General features: G+C 36.3%; 1 protein-coding gene across 8 annotated transcripts in view; it reads left to right on the top strand.

Annotated features, from left to right (window-relative positions):
• The window catches only part of LOC144967657 (ralBP1-associated Eps domain-containing protein 1-like), a 73,834-nt gene that overhangs the window by 27,639 nt on the left and 26,195 nt on the right, over positions 1–20,000 (top strand). For all 8 annotated transcript variants that reach the window (XM_078905186.1, XM_078905184.1, XM_078905182.1 and 5 more), the window contains exons 3-9: positions 9,777–9,812; positions 11,669–11,723; positions 12,944–13,251; positions 14,076–14,375; positions 15,679–15,861; positions 19,327–19,390; positions 19,787–19,932. In XM_078905186.1, coding sequence (XP_078761312.1) covers positions 9,777–9,812; positions 11,669–11,723; positions 12,944–13,251; positions 14,076–14,375; positions 15,679–15,861; positions 19,327–19,390; positions 19,787–19,932 — 1,092 coding nt within the window. The remainder of the gene's footprint in view (positions 1–9,776; positions 9,813–11,668; positions 11,724–12,943; positions 13,252–14,075; positions 14,376–15,678; positions 15,862–19,326; positions 19,391–19,786; positions 19,933–20,000) is intronic.

Genomic DNA, 20,000 nt, shown 5'->3' with positions numbered 1-20,000 from the left:
AGTGAGTCAAGACTATAGTAACGCCCAATACAATAATAACAATTCTATACATAAAGTTTAATTAGATTGTTACAGGAAAAGATAGAAAGAATAAGTATTTATTTAATATCAGGAAGAATAGCTCTAATTGAGTGGATCTAATTTATTATTTATTTATCTATCGATTTATTTATTGATTTATTTATTGATTTATTTATTTATGATTGATTGATTTAGTTTGTAATCATTTGTGTCTGTGGAAAATACATTTGAAAATGGTATAAGCCCGTTCGGCTTATCTTTATCCAGCCGGCTTGCTTGATTGAGGCAAATGTATCAGCTAGTTCCAGGGTTGGCTCCTGCTTGCAGAGTTTTCTGGACTTTACAACAGTGTGTTGTAGTTATGGGCTGACAGGAATGTTCTAATGTCGGCGATGACTGACATCAGGGGTTTACCACTATGCAAGGACTGGAAGGCAGGGATTCGGCACGGGCTGGGTGCTTCAAGGACAAAGACCTTCAATTAAGAGTTAAAACAACAAGGTCTTAGAGCCAATCGAGTTTGCCTTTCGCCACCGGATCGTCCTTGAGCGACACATCATAATATCCTTTATTTGCCGACAAAGGCAAGGAGAAGCAGTAACTCCATGATAATGGTAGTTATTACATTTGTATCAAACATCAACTAACAGTCGAGTTATCTTACATGATGAGAATTTAACAGGGTTGTGTCCCTGGTATTTCTTAATTTATTTGTATTAGTTATGATTGAGGTTATGATGTGTGGCCGGCGATTGGCGGTAGAGTACAGACATTCGAGCAATATACATATTGAATATAAATGAAATAATAGCATAGATCATAAACAAATGTTAACTATAGTATAAGATACATATAGATATAGTTTTGTACAGGTATTCCAACTTACGAACATCCATGGAATAGCACAATTAAAATATATACACAAACTATAATATTAATGATAGATTAAGCATTGAATCCACAGTAATATCTCGTTCCACTTTGAATGTTAACCAATAATTCATTTTACCTTCAACCGAGAGAAGAAAAACTTTTACAAGTTTGAAATTGGAGGGATAGCTCTTCTTTCTTGGGATTCTTAGCGTGCGTGTGATTCAATTCAGAGATGAATTTGATTTTGTGAAATAAAGTGACGCGTTGGAATTATGAGGATAGCCAATCAGAAGACTGTTCCTGTTTAAGATAGCCAATGATATTCAGATGCTTTGATTAATACGGAGTAAGGAATAATTAACGGAGAGCTAGAACTTAATTGCAATTTTAGCTCCTCTTGAACGAGACAAAAACCTCAGGGCATATGCACGTTGGAGTCTTGTTTGGAAAGGGTAATTAGCAGGGGAATATGAATACAATGGGCAGACAATTTGAACAGGTAAATAAGCCTTAAGCCAGTGATGCCAAAACTCTGGTTTCACCGGAGAAAACTCCGGTCTGGAGCAAAAAATTCCGGGCTCCGGGCAACTTCTGTCAAATTCCGGTGAGGTCAATTTGTTACAAGGATACCTCCCCCCCCCCCCCACCCCCAACCACCAAATCTTCATCACTGCCTCTAGTATTACAACCATCATCACTACCACTACTACTGCAACCACCACCACCACCACATCATCATCAGTACTACAACCACCACCACCTCTACATCATCATCACTACCACTACCACAACTACTATCACTATTACAACCACCACCACATCATCATCACTACCAGAAATACTACAACCACGACCACCACATCATCATCACTACAACTACTACAACCAAATCGTCATCACTACCACTACTACTGCAACCACCACTACCACATCATCATCAATACCACTACTACTACAACCACCAGCATCACATCATCACCACCACTACTACTACAGTCACCATTACATCGTCTTTACCACTCCTACTACAACCACCAACACCACATCATCATTACCACTACTACAACCACCACCACCACATCATCACTACCACTACTACTACAACCACCACATCATCATCAGTACCACAACTACTACTACTACAACCACCACCACCACCACATCATCATCACTACCACTACCACAACTACCATCACTATTACAACCACCACCACATCATCATCACTACCACCACTACTACAACCACCACAACATCATCATCACTACTACTACTACAACCACCACAACCAAATCGTCATCACTACCACTACTACTGCAACCACCACTACCACATCATCATCAATACCACTACTACTACAATCACCACTACCACATCATCACGACCTCTACTACTACAACCACCACCACCACATCATCATCACAACCATTACTACTACAACCACCACCAACACCATTACATCGTCATTACCACTACTACTACAACCACCAACACCACATCATCATTACCACTACTACAACCACCAACACCACATCATCACTACCACTACTACTACAACCACCACCACCACTTCATTACCGCTACTACTACAACTACCACATCATCATCAGTACCACAACTACTACTACTACAACCACCACCACCACCACATCATCATCACTACCACTACCACAACTACCATCACTATTACAACCACCACCACATCATCATCACTACCACCACTACTACAACCACCACAACATCATCATCACTACTACTACTACAACCACCACAACCAAATCGTCATCACTACCACTACTACTGCAACCACCACTACCACATCATCATCAATACCACTACTACTACAACCACCAGCATCACATCATCACTACCACTACTACTACAATCACCACTACCACATCATCATCACGACCTCTACTACTACAACCACCACCACCACCAGATCATCATCACTACCACTACTACTACAACCACCACCACCATTACATCGTCATTACCACTACTACTACAACCACCACCACATCATCACTACCACTACTACTACAACCACCACCACCACATCATCATTACCGCTACTACTACAACCACAACCACCACCACATCATCACTACCACTACTACGGCAACCACCACCACCATATCATCATCACTGCAACTACCACTACTACTACAACCACCACTACAACATCACTACCACTACTACTACAACCACCACCACCACATCATCACTAGCACTACTACTACAACCACCACCGCCACATCATCATTACCACTACTACTACTACTACAACCACCACCACCACATCATCACTAGCACTACTACTGCAACCACCACCACCACATCATCATCACTGCAACTACCACTACTACTACAACCACCACCACCACATCATCACTACCACTACTACTACAAGTACCACCACCACTTCATCTTCATCACTACCACCACCACTGTTACTACAACCACCACCACCACATCATCATCACTACCACTACTACTACAACCACCATCACCACCGCATCATCATCACTACAACTACTACTACTACTACTACTACTACAACAACCACCACTTCATCATCATCATCATCCATCACACACTACTACTACAACCATCAGCACCACATCATTATCATGAGCACTACTACTACAACCACCACCACCACCACATCATCACTACCACTACAACCACCACATCATCATTACCACTACTACTACTACTACTACAACCACCACCACCACCACATTATCATCACTACCATTTGTACTACAACCACCATCACCACCACATCAACAACACTACCACCACTACTACAACCACCACCACATCACAACTACTACTTCAACCACCACCACCACCACCATATCATCATCACTACCTCTACAACTACAACCACTATCAGATCTTCATCATCACTACTACTATTACTACAACCACCAACACCACATTACCACCAGTAGTACAATCTCTACCATTAGGTTTTGGCCCTTTACTTCATTTGAAATAAGGAAACTTTGGGATTGTATTTGGCATTGTGTTTATGTATCATTATGTAATTCTAATGTTATCTATTTAGAACTATACATTATGTAAACACAATGCCAAATACCATTCGAATTCCTTTTTCTTGTGTGCGGAAATTCCTCTTTCGGCATTGAAATTCCTACGAGTGGTGTCTGAAACTCCTGTGAGCCAAATTTAAAGTTGGCGTCTCTGCTTAAGCTGAAAGTGAGTGTTCCGTTATACAATGGGAAGGTTTCCCACCTATTGACCAAATTTTCCGTTTTAGAGCTTTATTGGAGAAAAGACTGTCCATATTTTGAGTATTTTAACTGGAGGTGTTAATCTGCCTTGGCAAATATATATCGTCCCCTAGATTTGAAGTGGGTTTGAATGAGACGCAGACGAATGATAAAGAAATCACGCAGTGAAAGAAAATCGTTCGTCACAGGCATTTAAAAAATGTTTCGTAGATAATGTAGTCAGGCTAATAGAAGCCTTTGACCGACATAGGTTTTAACACATAGTGCATAAAAATACATAGTAATACATTTTCCCTTAAAAACATTCCCTCATCAAGATTCCAATCATGACACACAAAGAAAAGTAACATAAAAAGTAACACAACTGTCTTGGCTGAAAGAGAATTTTATGAACATGCAAAAAGACCGAGCTGACTATTTTTGTTTTTGTTTACATCTATTGTTGTTAGACGTCATATTAAACTTTTCTATTTTTAAAGTTTAAAAAACTCCAGAAACAAACAAAGCAAAACAAAACAATAAATTTTTTAAAAAACAACAAAAATCAAAACGAATTAACAGCAACAAAAAGACAAAAAAAAAAAAAAAAAAACAAAACAAAAAAAAAAAAAACAACCTACAACAAAAAGCATAAATAAACCAATATATAACCAAAACAAAACAAAACGAGAAAGAACAAATTGAAAAATGAACAAATCTTGAACCAAAGTGAAGAAAGGACTTTTCATCAGTGAACGTCAGACATGACCTCAGCACATCCCATTTCCTTCCTTGTTCCCGATGGGTTTTTCAAGACACTTTTCTCGGAATCCGGATGTGATATATTTATTATTATTGTCTATCATGTGTTCAAAACAAGAACAAACTAAAAACAAATTTCCCCCTAGGCCCCCGTTTTGTCTCTTCCGTCCTCTTTTCTCATCTACCACATTCTATATCTTGTTTTTTTTTTTTTTTTTTTTTTACCCACCTCAATCTGTTTCTTATCCTCTTCCCCCCCCCCCTTCTCTCTCTCTCTCTCTCTCTCTCTCTCTCTCTCTCTCTCTCCCCTCTCCCCTCCATCCCCCTTTCTTCTTCCTCTAATCCTCCTCCTCTTCTTCCTCCACCGCCCCTTCTTTTCATTTACCTCACCTCTCCTAATGCTCCGTCTCCTCCTCCTCCTCCTCCTACTCCCCCTCCCTCTCCTACTCCCCCTCCCCCTCTCCTTCCAATTTATTCTCTTCGTCCTTATCATTGTTATCATCATCATCATCATCATCATCATCATCATCATCATCATCATCATCATCATCATCATCATCATCATCATCATCATCATCACCACCACCACCATCACCACCAATTATCAGTACTATACTTAACAATGTCTAGACAACCAAAACAACAGCCACTCACTCATTGATAATCGGCCTACTCTATCAAATAAAAAAAAGTAGATAACCTCCCCCCCCCCCCTCCTCCCATTGTCCTCCTCCCTCCGCCTACACACCCATCTTTTTCTGTTTCTGTGTCTGACTTCATTTAACTCCTCCCCTTCCTCCGACAACAACAACAACAAGAACAAGTCAAGCCATCCCGAGAAAGAAATCGTTGTCTATTCCCACAACTAGATAGGTCGATACTCTCGTCTGCCAGAGGAAGATAAATCTGATATCGTCTCTAGCCTGCTCTCGTCCGACCTTGGGGACAAACGCCGTTTTTCTTATTTTTGGCCAGATCACCGCCTCATCCTCTTTGCTCACACCATCTCAACTCTTTTCGTCTTTTTCTTGTTGTTGTTGTTGTTGTTGTTGTTGTTCTTCTTCTTCTTCTTCTTCTTCTTCTTCTTCTTCTTCTTCTTCTTCTTCTTCTTCTTCTTCTTCTTCTTCTTCTTCTTCTTCTTCTTCTTCTTCTTCTTCTTCTTCTTCTTCTTTTCCCTCGTCTTCTTTTTCTCCTCCTCCTCCTCCTCCTCCTCCTCCTCCTCTCTCCTCCATCCGGCTCAAGCACATCCTTATATGATGTGTACCATCCTCCTTTCTTTGTACGTAAATGACATAAAAGTGTCGTTCTAGGCATTAAATCTCATTAAAAATTAGTCTGTTATATTTTCACGTCTTGTTGGAGTACAATCGGATACGGGGAGAATGGAACCCTGTGTCTGCAATGATCTAACACAGTGGGCCCAGGACATCTCTATAGATAGTATGCAGATGACGTCACTCAGGCTTTTGTTATGGTTTTTGCCATCCGCGTTTCTGAGTTGTTCTCACTAAACTGTATTAACCAGACTATAAAAGTTCATGGTTACACAGAGTTTGTGTGTTGATCCGTTATACTTCCGGATGGCAATGTTGTGAACTCCTTGGCCAAGCGCATTCTATCTATAGATAGTTCGAAGATGACGTCACTCAGGCCTTTGTTTTTGTCATCCGCGTTTGTGAGTTGTTCTCACTAAACTGTATTAACCAGACTATAAAAGTTCATGGTTACACAGAGTTTGTGTGTTGGTCCGTTATACTTCCGGATGGCAATGTTGTGAACTCCTTGGCCAAGCGCATTCTATCTATAGATAGTATGCAGATGACGTCACTCAGGCCTTTGTTATTGTTTTTGCCATCCGCGTTTGTGAGTTGTTCTCACTAAACTATATTAACCAGACTATAAAAGTTCATGGTTACACAGAGTTTGTGTGTTGGTCCGTTATACTTCCGGATGACAATGTTGTGAACTCCTTGGCCAAGCGCATTCTATCTATAGGCTTGGCTAAGAAGCTCATAACATTGCCATCCGGAAGTATAACAGATCAACACACAAAACTGTGTATCCATGAACGTTTATAGAGCAGTAAAGTTGCTAGTGATTTCCGTTAGGGACCGGAATAATTTACGCACAATATAGGTCTCCCAATTTTGTAGTTTGAGTTGTAGGCAATACACTTTCAGTATTGAAAATATGTTTGCATAAAATCTAACAGTTGCAGAAATAATAATATAAGGCTAAATTATTATGAAAATCAGGCTCCGAATAATTCTCGTTTTGTTCACACCAGCGCAATAATTTGCTCTGGTCTAAAAATAGATAGACTGTAACTTTTGATAAATTTTAGAAAATTTTACCTTTTGTTCCATAAAATATCCATATCTAGACATTATTTGATGCATGATCGAGTATTTATGAATATGTGTTTCTTTTGCCACCTCACAGCCAAATTTTAAAGGTTATTTTTTTCTATTATTTACATTGGAACGTGAGCTGTCAAGACAGGAACATGTGGTTTGCCACGTGCTTCTCGACCTTTGTTTACGTTTGGGGCACCTAACTTTACTGCTCTATAGTCGGGTTAATACAGTTCAGTGAGCATTACTCATAAACGTGGATGTCAAAAAACAATAACAAAGACCTGAGTGACGTCATCTTCGAACTATCTATAGATAGTATGCGCTTGGCTAAGAAGCTCACAACATTGCCAATACACAAAGACCTGAGTGACGTCAACTTTGAACTATCAATAGATGCCGCTGTAGTGGACACATCTGAATCTTACGCGTGATCATCACTCATAAACATCGCAATATTGGAAACAGTTTTTTTCGTGTCAGTCTGGTCAGACGATCCAACACTTGATACTGTACTGTCGGACATTGTTGACTAAACACTTTTTTTTTTCATTTGTACATTTAACAACTCCTTGGATAGATTTAAATGACCTAAGCCCCCCCCCCCCCCCCCCCCCCCACCACCACCCCTCCCCCACTTGTCAAAATGGTCTTTACCAGTCAACAGAATTTAATTGTTCTTTTCTTTTGATTTAATTACTTTTTAAAAACTTTGGTTGTATTATTAATTCATCGATACACGGAGAGAAAGTTTTCAGGTTATAAAGATAACAAAACAAAACAAACCAAAGAAAAAATAACAGAGCAAAAAGACACTTTACATTATTATTATTATTATTATTATTATTATTATTATTATTATTATTATTATTATTATTATTATTATTATTATTATTATTATATTATTATTATTATTATTATTATTATTATTATTATTATTATTATTATTATTATTATTATTATTATTATTATTATTATTATTATTATATTATTATTATTATTATTATTATATTTATTATTATTATTATTATTATTATTATTATTATTATTATTATTATTATTATTATTATTATTATTATTATTATTATTATTATTATTGTTGTTGTTGTTGTTGTTGTTGTTGTTGTTGTTATTATTAATGTTGATGATAATGGTGATGATGACGATGATGAATAAAATGAAATAATAATCCAATACAAAGACAGACGTTTTATCTGAGATGACGGGACACTTAAGACTTAGAGCTGCTATATCCTGACGAAACATCATTTTTTTATATTTTCATCAGAAAAAAAACAAACTTTCACTTCATAATAATACAATTTCGAGTGACTAAAATGACTTTCAAATTAGTCAAGTAGCCTTAAACCCACGATTTCTCTTTTGTAATCCCTCTTTGAAGTCTCGGACCTCAGGTTGTGGTTGTTGTTTTGACAAGTTGGTCATTTTAATAGGGAACAAAAGTGTAACGTCAAAATACTGGTTCCAATCTCATTGGAAATGTGAAACCAGTCCACCGGAGGACTAGATTGTGCAACGGATCTTCTGGTTTCAAAGTGATGACATCTTATTTTCTAGTCCAAATAAATGCTGGTCGTCAATAAGCATCATCCATCCTCGATCTTTTACGCCCAAAAATCCAGAGAATCTGCCTATACTAAAATAGTTATGTCCGGAGGACTGGTTACACACTTTCAAAGAGTATTGAATCGGAAGAGAGGAAGGTGTGACGTCACGATAGCTCTGCCCTATTCACCGATACTAAAAATAGCTGATGTGGCCAAAGTGTGAAAAGGCGTTTTGTCGCGGTATATGTCTGTCTGAATGATGATGCTAGGCGTGAACAAGCCACTGACTCATCTAGATACATCACAGTGATCATTACCATCATAATATAAATGGGATTTGGGTCATTGCGCGTGCATGCCATAAGTGGAACAAGTACCTTCAGTAGAAGAAACGTTCCGTTGACGGCCGGCCTCATGACCTTTCGTCCTACTTTAAAAAAAAAAAAAAAAAGATTATATGTAACACCCACTCGTTAAGCTGATTTTGAAATTTGCCTCATGTTTGTCCAAAGAAATGACAAACAAACACAAATAAACAAGACCAAAAAATATATTAAAAAATAAATAAACATAGCACATCACTAGAAAAAAAAACCCCAAAAAAACCCTGCTTGACTGCTTATGGCATATAAGTGTATGAAGTAGTAACAAACCAATTACGGTTGTAGGTACTGCTACTACTACTACTACTACCACTACTACTACTACTACTACTACTACTACTACTACTACTACTACTACTACTACTACTACTACTACTACTATTACTACTACTACTACTACTACTACTACTACTACTACTACTACTACAACTACTACGACAACTACTACCATTACTACTACTACAACTACTACCACTACTACACACTACATATTTTTTCTTCTCCCTGTCAGATCGATGGATTTGAAACCAACAACGATTCTAATCCAATTTTTTTTACTCTTTTCCATTCTTCAGGTAAAGAAATATCCCTGCCCAAGTTTGAACAACAAGGTGAGATTTAATCATATGTGACAACCGTTTCACCACACACACACACACCCTCTCTCTCTCTCTCTCTCTCTCTCTCTCTCTCTCTCTCTCTCTCTCTCTCTCTCTCTCTCTCTCTCTCTCTCTCTCTCTCTCTCTCTCTCTCTCTCTCTCTCTCTCTCTCTCTCGCTGTGTGTGTAGCATGCAATTTTTAATGTTGTTTTCAAGCTACACACTCTATGATAAATTCTGACTCCTTTGATTGGTTCAGAAAAAGTCTCAGGTTTAAGAGTTTTTTGCCAAGATGAGGGTCATTTAAATCGATCGATATTTAAAGGACGAATTTTCTGGCTAACCTTTTTAATATGCTTCCCCCCCCCCCCCCCCCCCCAGAGTATGGCAATGTTGTTATAACCAAATAATTGCTGGGGGGGGGGGGGGGTAAATTTTGATTTGAAACAAATTCAGTCTCACTCTTGAAGGGTTAATTAATCAATTGTATGCACAAACAAGGATTTGTGGGATGCGTGTTTGTAAAGTGTTTTAAAATTGTTTGTAGTGTAAACAAACGAGATTGTCTTTGCCTCATACAAAATTTTAACATGATGTTTGTTAATGAGGATTTTGAGAGAGAATCAGAAGACTTAATCCTGTTCAAAGCATCAACCAGTTTACAACCGTACTCTGGAAAAACATGTTATTTAAAGATTTGGTCAGAAAATTTGTCATTCAAATATTGATCGATTTAAATGACCCTTTGTGAAGTCCCAGGTTTAAGAGTTTTTGCCAAGATGAGGGTCATTTAAATCGATGGATATAATTTGAAGGACGAGTTTTCTGGCCAACTTTTTAAATCTGGTTTTCTAGAGTATGACAGTTAACTGGTTTTTTAAAAAACTCACAAAACAAACAAACATGTTCTTATCCTAATAATAATAAATTAACTTTAAATGGTGGGATTAATTCCCTCTTTAAAATAGATAATAATAATAATAATAATAAAATGGAATAGAAACTTCAATTTGATTTATGAAAGCAGACGTTGAACAAGACCCACCTCTTCAAAACAAAACGGTATTATGTGGTGATTTAGATTCTGAAAACTGATTTCTTTTTTTTTTTTTTTCTTTTCTTTTTTAAAAAATATTTTTACATTTATAATTATTACATGATTGGACAGTCAGGTGTTAAGGCTTTGAATAGTCATATACTTATATAATTCTTGGACTTATTATAACACTTGGCACTTTTATTATATGGCATTAAGTATCTGACCACTAACAGTTCTTGTTGCACAGTACGAGGCACGATAGGTAAGATTTTTTTTCAAAATTTTGTTACGAAATGGTGGTAGGATTTTTTACAACTTGGTAGGATTTTTTGTTGTGTGATTTGCCTGGACACCCTGAATTACATTATAAGTATAATAGATTTTGATCTATTGGGTTGGACGTGCAGAAAATGTTCTTTTACCTTTACATCAACATCATATTTGAGATTGATGTTTGAAGGCTTATTTCCTTCTTTGTTGTTATTGTTATTATTGTTATTATTATTATTATTATTATTATTATTGTTATTATTATATTATTATTATTATATATTATTATTATTATATTATTATTATTATTATTATTGTTGTGTTATTATTATTATTATTATTATTATTTTATTATTATTATTATTATTATTATTATTATTATTATTATTATTGTTATTTATGTTATTATTATTATTATTGTTATTATTATTATTTTATTATTATTATTATTATTATTATTATTATTATTATTATTATTATTATTATTATTATTATTATTATTATTATTATTATTATTATTATCATTAGTATTATTAATAATATATGTTCATATCCCCAGTGTTGTCAGACAGGAAGAAATCGTGTGGGGAACCAGACGGAATGACAGTTGACAGGTCAGACCTCAATCCATTTGACAGTCAGACAATACTTACTATACTAACTATATATTATATACTGTTCAGTCAAATAGTCACTTAGTCACCATTTGTGGCTGAAAAAGAAAACAACAACAAACAATTAAACCCCGGTACATCACCCCTAAAACATTTGAAGTGATAACTTATATAAAGAAGAATGAAAATCAAGTATCTTGGGTTGATGTGAATTTTTTTCTTCAAATTCAAATTTTTCTTCAAAAATATACAGATTTCTAGTTTGTTGACTGTGGCAGATTTGAAATGGCCATCAATCCCGCCAATTCTAATCAACCACTTATAATGTTTAGTGATAATTAAATGTTTCATGATTAAATTAGATTTACATATCATACGTTAGTGGTAAATTTAAAACAGATGCACATACGAAGTGATTAATTAGTACGCTGAGTTCATAGTTAAGGGCTAAAATAACCACTTTGTACAAAATAGTCTGAATAGAGATTTTCTTAGATAGAAATATGTGAAATTAAATATAATACAAACTAGGCAGCCAGGATTTCAGGTTTTAATCTTTTTTTTTTACTCCTCCCATCTGATATTTTTAATTCAGAAAAGTGAGTGGAGCAGGCCCTTATGTTGATAATGACAAGAAATGAAGTGAGTAGGAAAGTGCCAGAAGACAACAGAGAATAAAAACTTTGCAGCGGCGATGGGGGCTGGAATCTGTGACCTTACTGGTACGACAACTCCGCCTGGCCGGGGAGATCGTGACTCTACCGTATGCTATCCACGACCCACGGGTCATGGGTCGTGGATAGCTCATACGGTAGAGTCACGATCTCCCCGGCCAGGCGGAGTTGTTGTACCAGTAAGGTCGCGGGTTCAAGCGGGTTCTCTGTTGTCTTCTGGCACTTTCCTACCCATCTGATTTTGAAACTCATCCTCTCTTTTTTTATCCCCAATATGTTCCACTTACGGAACAACTTACCTGCTGGTATCAAGTTCTTGAGTGATGAATAGAGACCTTTAAATATGCATGACAACCCTTCATTATCAGGAAAGTAACAATGGCACAAGCCTTAGTCACTATATGAAGGAGAGGAAGAAGAAGAGTATTTATATATATATATAGATTTAATTAAGCTTAATGTGTATATAACTTAATTTTCATTATTTAAAACCTATATACTAGATATTGTAACATGCCTTACTATTCAATCTCTGTCCATTTACAGTTTGGGTTCCACTAACAAAGGCCACAACCCCCAAATGTCAGGTCAACTCCCCCCACCCCCAAAGAAGTCCCATATACGGTCCTTGTCCGGCCATTACCGTAACGAGGCCCCACCCCCTGCTGCCCCCTCATTACCAACTGTGGGCCCTGCTGGCCCAGTGGTGGGTGAGTCGTCATCATCATCGTCTACAGCCCAAAATTCCAAATCCCCGCCGTTGTCCCCGACCACGTCCCCTGCAGCCAATCAGAAGCCTCTCTTAAAACAACACACGGCGCCTGCTAGCATGTTTGTCAACTCTGGACAGGCTGGTAAAGTTTTTTGTTGTATTTAATTATATGTAAAGGATAGTCGATATAACACCAATACGCGTTTACAATGCCCAACGGTGTTTTACAATAGCTATGCTATGCACTTAGTTAAATTACTCATAACACCCACAAGCCAAATATAATGTACCAACACACAAAACTATGTGTAACCTTAAACATTTGTAGTCTGATTGATAGAATTTAGTGAGAACTACTTGTAGAACTGACTGGTTAAAAACAATGAGAAAGAGCTGAGTGACTTCAATTTCATTCCTTCTACACATACAAACCATAAACACGAAGAAAAGATTTTTAAATTATATATATCAAATGTTTCATGTGGCAGGTAGATCTAAATAACTCAGTTATGAGAGATTTTTTTGAGGTATCGAAGGTCTGACAGTTCCTTCTATAGGTAACTAATGTGTTTTCTGCTTCAGAAAATTAACATTCAATAGAACTATATTTTGATTGGATGAGCCAATGACCCAGTGGTATAACAATTTCTCATGGCTTTACATTGCCTGATGTATTATCGTGTATTTTGATATGGCTGTTGGCTAAAACATTGCATGTCACTTTTTTGTTGTTATTTTCTGCTGCTGATATTAGTCATAACAATTAACTTTTGCAACTATGGAAAATATACATTTTAATTTTGTAAGAAATAAAATCTTCAAAAGTAAAGTCAATGTTTATAGTTTGCTAGTTAAAATTTTTTTAGACTTTACTTACTCATTGATCAACTGAATATATCTCAAGCTTAACACTTGGATTCTGCTATGGTTTTTGATAATGAATATCTCCTTTGGTAATCTTCCCAGTCTCATTCCCCAACCAATCCAATGTGGTGGACCAGACAGACGGTGGACCAGCGAATCGGCCCATGAGGAGTAACTCGACGGCCAACCCGGTTGTTGAAGACAATAGCCATGTGAACCCCGTCGCTCTAGAAGAAGATGATGGAGAACAGAGAGCAGCGGAGATAAATGTTATCCCTGCTCCGTCCTCTTCTCAAAACGACCAACACCACCATCACCAACACAACAAGCAACAGAATAACACTAATCAACACAGCCAGGAAAATGGGAACTGGGCCATGTTTGAGGATGAAGAAAGTCACAGTAAGTTAGAAATAGGGAGTTTGCTGACTCTAGTGTATAATTGAATTAATAAGTTGTTGTAAGATATTATTTTCAGATGAAATATGCCAATAATGTAGTCTTTTCTACCAATTATTTAAGGAATATTATTCACTTAAAGGGATATTTGACAAATTATCTATTAATTTGGGCCCTTTCAGGGCCTATTTTTGAAACGCTGAGAATTCTTTTTTCCTGCAAATATAGGTCTTGAAAAAGATTTCAAAAATGTGGTGGAGACCCTATGTTTATGAAACAAAACAACAACAAAAATCCCAAAAATTCAGTATTTATCAACATTGGATTAAATCATGGCCTTATTAAGTTTAAGGCTGTTTTGTCTGGCTTTTTTTTCTTTGTTTTTTTTTTGGAGTGTTTTTTTTTTTGCGTTTTTTATTGAAACAACAAGAAAAAAAATCCCTTTTATATATCCATAGCAGAAATTTGTCTTTAGGGTTTATCTCCAAAGACAAAAAATAAAGCGAGGTAATCCAAGTGTCAGCTCTGCAAAGTGAACAAGAAGGATTATGTCTGTTTCTCAATGAAAATAGAAAGAGTTGCCATCCCTAAAGCATTGCTAAACTTGATTTATTGTCTTCTGATAATCCAATGATCTTCTTTTATGCAAAGAGTGTTATGATTTCAGTGTTACAAGAGAGGGAAACTCCTAATAACGATAACCGACATCTCCAGATTGTCAGTTGCGACCTTGACCTTATTTGTTTTCTCTCTGATATTGAACTGATATTAGAATGGGATTGGTTGTCTCTTTGTACTTGTTTGATAATAATAATAATAATAATAATAATAATAATAATAATAATAATAATAATAATAATAATAATAATGTACATTTAGTATAGCATTTTCTATGCAATCTCATCTCAAAGCGCTTTACAATAAAAATCCAATTCATTGAATAATGATGAAATTATATAACACAGCATAATTAGCGTGACACAGATTACATGATTATCAAATAAGACCTTTGAGTAAAAGTATTTTTAGAATCAGAAATACTCACAAACCAAAACAAAATATTCTCCATTACAACAATATGAAATGAGCCCATAATCAATGCTCAGGTATCAATCTTGTAATGTTTTGTAGGTTATAGTCCAAAGGTGGAGCTCTCAGTCAAGTTGGCCATTTAGATACCTGATAATTATTATTATTTTTTTTTGGTCAGATTTGTTTTTCTCTTTTGAAATTCGATTTGTTGTAAAAATAATTATTCAAACATTAAATTTAAATGAATCAAAGTCATTAATTTATTTTCCCCCAGTGTTGATTGGGTCCGGTGTGAAGCAACATTACAACAGCCTGGAACCGCCAAACTTTGATTCTTCTTCCATCTCGTCGGAAGCCGAGAGTGTGGACGACGTCTGGTCCATCAACGAGGAGCAGCGGGAATATTACATCAAACAATTTACAACCATGCAGCCTGACATTAACAATGTGATAACGGGTAAGATGGGAAATCAGCACAGGCTGTTACACAAAGGGAAGTATAAATGAACTAGGTAACAGGCACAGGAGCAAAGTCAAATATGACATGACAATGGGAGTGATATGTATTCAGGTTTTCATCCAACACAGTCATCAATCACATAATTTGTTGCTGTCAAATGATTGGATATTTCCTAATAAATGTAAACACGCTGCTTTGTTTATGAAAGTTGTAAACATACCCATGGGTCGAGCTGAACAAAATGATCTCTTGTGATGTTGTGATGATTTTGAAAACTTTGAAGACTTTTGATTGTTTAGGTCATTTTCAGCACATTTTGCAATGTGACCAATGACTAGAGCACATGGAGAAATAATATAGATTGTCCCCATTGTGAATGGTTTATATCTACTTTTCAAGTTTTGGGTCAGTTACTTTTAATTTGAGATTATTTTATGCTTGAATATATCAACCAAATCCATAAATTTTTGATGATCTGTTGCTGATTTATGAATGTTTTTAGTTAAGATGAGTGAAAAACATATTTTGGAAAAAAATAGATGTTTGAATTGAAAAATCCGTTTGATGCCAGTCAAATTCCAAAGAAAAGGTAACTCCTTGGATTAGGGCATTATGACCCTGGAGTGGACAATCAATGTGCGTTAAGGTCTATATTCCAGATATATTGGAAATAATATGGGTTATTTGTTTTATACTATTATCATCAGATTAAAAAAAATTTTTAATCAACAAAAAAACAAAATAAAAACTCAGGCAAATAAAAACAGATATGTATAATTTTTGCGTCAAAAACAAACTCCAACAAAACCCTCAGTTACTTCCCTTGATTGAAGGAAGGGAAGAAAAAAACCACAAAAAGAGTTGTTCCCCTTTATTTTTAGCTTGTTAAGATTAAAGGCGATTATTAACTATTTTTGATATTGTTTGCTGTCGAAGAGACCAGATTTATTTTTAGATTAGAGAGAAGATTCCATGATATTGAATTCAAACGTTTTCAACTCATCAGTTTGTTTATATGCCTATCTTATGTAAATGTATTTAAATATCAAAACATCCATGAATGAAAATACTACTTTACAAATTATAGTTTGCTTCGGCCATTCTAGTCTTTACATTACTTATCCTATGTGCAGCTGCAATCCACTATCCACTCGTAGATGGGTTACCAAGCACTCAGGTACATCAATGGTGAAGATCTGTACACTACAGTCTGGCGTTCATCTGCCTCTCTGTGATGTCAGGTGTTTACTGACAGTCTTTTCCAGACGTCACCATGGAAGAATTTGAAAGGGTTGTTATTAGGGCTGTTCCTACCCGGGTAATTTATTACCCGGGTAGGATCCGGGTAATAGTTCCCAATTACCCGGGTACCCGGGTACCGTCATGAAAAAAAGGGGGGGGGGGGGGGGGGGGGGGGGGGGGGGGGTTGGCTGATATGGCGTTTTTTTTGTTTGTCTGTTTGTTTTTTTTTTTTTTTTTTTTTTTTTTTGTTGTTGTTGTTGTTTTTTTAAGCATATCTTTATTTGAACAAACTGTAGAAAAAGATATAACAAAATATTAAGAATCAAAACAAAAAAATAAAGACTTTGCAACAACTCAACGATTGAGAAAATCAAGGCAAAAGGCAAAAGGGGTATAAAAAAAAAAACTTCCATCATTAGCAATTCTTGTTCAAAAAGATCTTGTCAATGTGGCTTCCCGTTTTTGAAAACACCCTTTCAGAAGGTACACTGGTTGCTGGAATGTTCAGTAATTTTTTGGCTTCTTGGCTCAAGCCAGGGAACAGGGCTTAGTGTTTTTTCCACCATGTTAGAGGGTTGTCTTCACCTCTTTTTACAAGGGGCATCTCGAAGTACCTTCTCATCTCTACGGTAGGTCCAGTCACATGTTGATTGGATCTTTTCTTGAGATCAACTGCATGTTTGTTAGTTTCGATTTCCGAGAGAAAGTTGACTTCTTGGAATCAGGTTGATTCCTAACTTATTCCTAGCTATTGGAAAGCCCATAATGTAATCAATAATTTTATTTTGATTACGAATAGTTTTTTAAAACTTAAATATGATTGAATTATATTCTATAAACCAATAAAATAACGTATTAAAGAGAAATTGAAAAATACCCGGGTACCCGAAATATTCTGCAATACCCGGGTACCCGGGTAGGACCCGGGTACCCGCACAGCCCTAGTTGTTATGTTTTGTTTTCTAATTTTGTTTAGAGGCATTTTGTTGTTGGTACTGACAGTCTTTTCCAGACGTCACCATGGAAACATTTGAAAGGGTTTTTATATTTTGTTTTCTAATTTTGCTTAGAGGCATTTTGTTGTTGGTTTAAATAATATCAGCAGGCCAGAAAGTTATTCTGCTTGTCTTTGAAGCAGTATTAAATGTCGGATAGTTTTGCAAAAAGAAATAAGAAGCAGAAGAATATATATAGACTTTAACGCACAGTGATTGTCCACTCCAAGATAATAATGCCCTACTCCAAGGAGTTACCTTTTCTTTGGAACTTGACTGGGCATCAAACAGATTTCTCAATTCAAATATTCATTTTTTCCCCAATTTATGTTTTCCATTCATTTTAACTAAAATTGTTCACAAATCATCAACAGATGGTAAAACATTTATGGATTTGGTTGATATTTTCAAGCATAAAATAATTTCAAATTAGAAGTAACTGACCCCAAAACTTGTGCTTACTCCCATTTCAAAATTAAGGGGGTCTACCATGTTTCGAATCAAATACATGATAATTTATTGGCAATCTATGGCCTGAGTCACAAACAAGAGCTGCACTATGACTTCAATTTGTACCATGCATTTTCATGAGTTTATTTATAAGTAATTGATAAATTATTTTAGAACGTTTCTCTAGGTTTTAACCAGTTCACTGCCTTGCTCATAGAAGTAACGGATTAAAAAATTGGGCCAGAAAACTCTTTCTTCAAATATCTGTCAATTTAAATGTCCCTCAGCTTGACAACAATTCTCAAACCTGAGACCTTGCGGCAATTAACTGGTTAAATAGTTTTCATTATTCTTTATTTTATCTTTAAACATTTTTGTAAAAATGAGTTATAATTCAGACAACCTTACTGGTTAGACAGGGTCGCGATAGCTCAGTTGGTAGAGCACTCGCTTCACAATCAAAGGGACCAAGATTGATCCTGGGTGCAGTCGAGATTTTTTTCTGACCTCCTTTCCACCCAGCAGTGATTGGGTAGCTGGGTCTGTTAGATCTGGCAGAAAATACTTTGCAATAGACTAATGTAGACCAACGTCCTGTCCAAAGGGTAGCAAGCAATTGCTACTGTCTGTTTCATGCTATAGAAACTGGGATAAACTCTGGCTTTATGGGCCTACTGGCTCGGAAGGACTACTTTTACTGGTTAGACTTTTTTCAACATCCAGTTTTATGGTCTGATTATGCCTCTAATCCCCTCCCTTTTTTTCTTTCTTTCAGGACCAGTAGCTAAACATTTCTTTGAGAAATCCAAACTACCTGTGATTGAATTGTCAAAGATTTGGTAAGGGGATCGACTACAAACATTATTTTAAAACAAATCAATATAACAGCTTCTAAATGAAGAAATTGTGTAACAAGAAATGTTTCAGGTTGAAAACGCTCTTCAGCAAATAACATAAACAATAGAAATGGGTAATTATAGATGAAGGTGTACAAGTTATTAATGTTAGTGAGGAAGATTGGTGTAAGTATGTGTGTTTGTACACGTTTGTGTTTGAGTGTAAATGTAAGTGTGTGTGATTAGGGTCACATGCATTAGATATGAACATGGACTGTTGTTTTGATCTTTACATGGATTGGAGGCTACACCACATTAAACAGGGAAGAAAGACGAAATTTGACATTCAAATATTCACGAGGGTCACAAAAGTTATCGTCTCCTTATTTTTGTCCCCAGGCAACTTTCCGACTTGAACTGTGACGGTGCATTGTCCATGGAGGAGTTTTGTATAGCCATGCACTTGGTGGTCCTCAGACGTAACGAGATTGAATTGCCAGACAGGCTGCCACTGTCCTTGATGCCATATTCAACTCTTGCCAATGGTGAGCCATGGCATCCATCTCTCTCTCTCTCTCTCTCGCTCTCTCTCTCTCTCTCTCTCTCTCTCTCT

The sequence above is a fragment of the Berghia stephanieae genome, chromosome 3, assembly GCF_034508935.2.
Source record: "Berghia stephanieae isolate SIO BIC M18660-M18661 chromosome 3, UCSD_Bste_1.3, whole genome shotgun sequence".
In the NCBI taxonomy this organism is placed as follows: Eukaryota; Metazoa; Mollusca; class Gastropoda; order Nudibranchia; family Aeolidiidae; genus Berghia; species Berghia stephanieae.
Note: the sequence above shows the minus strand (reverse complement) of the source record. Positions and strands in the feature narration are given on the sequence as shown.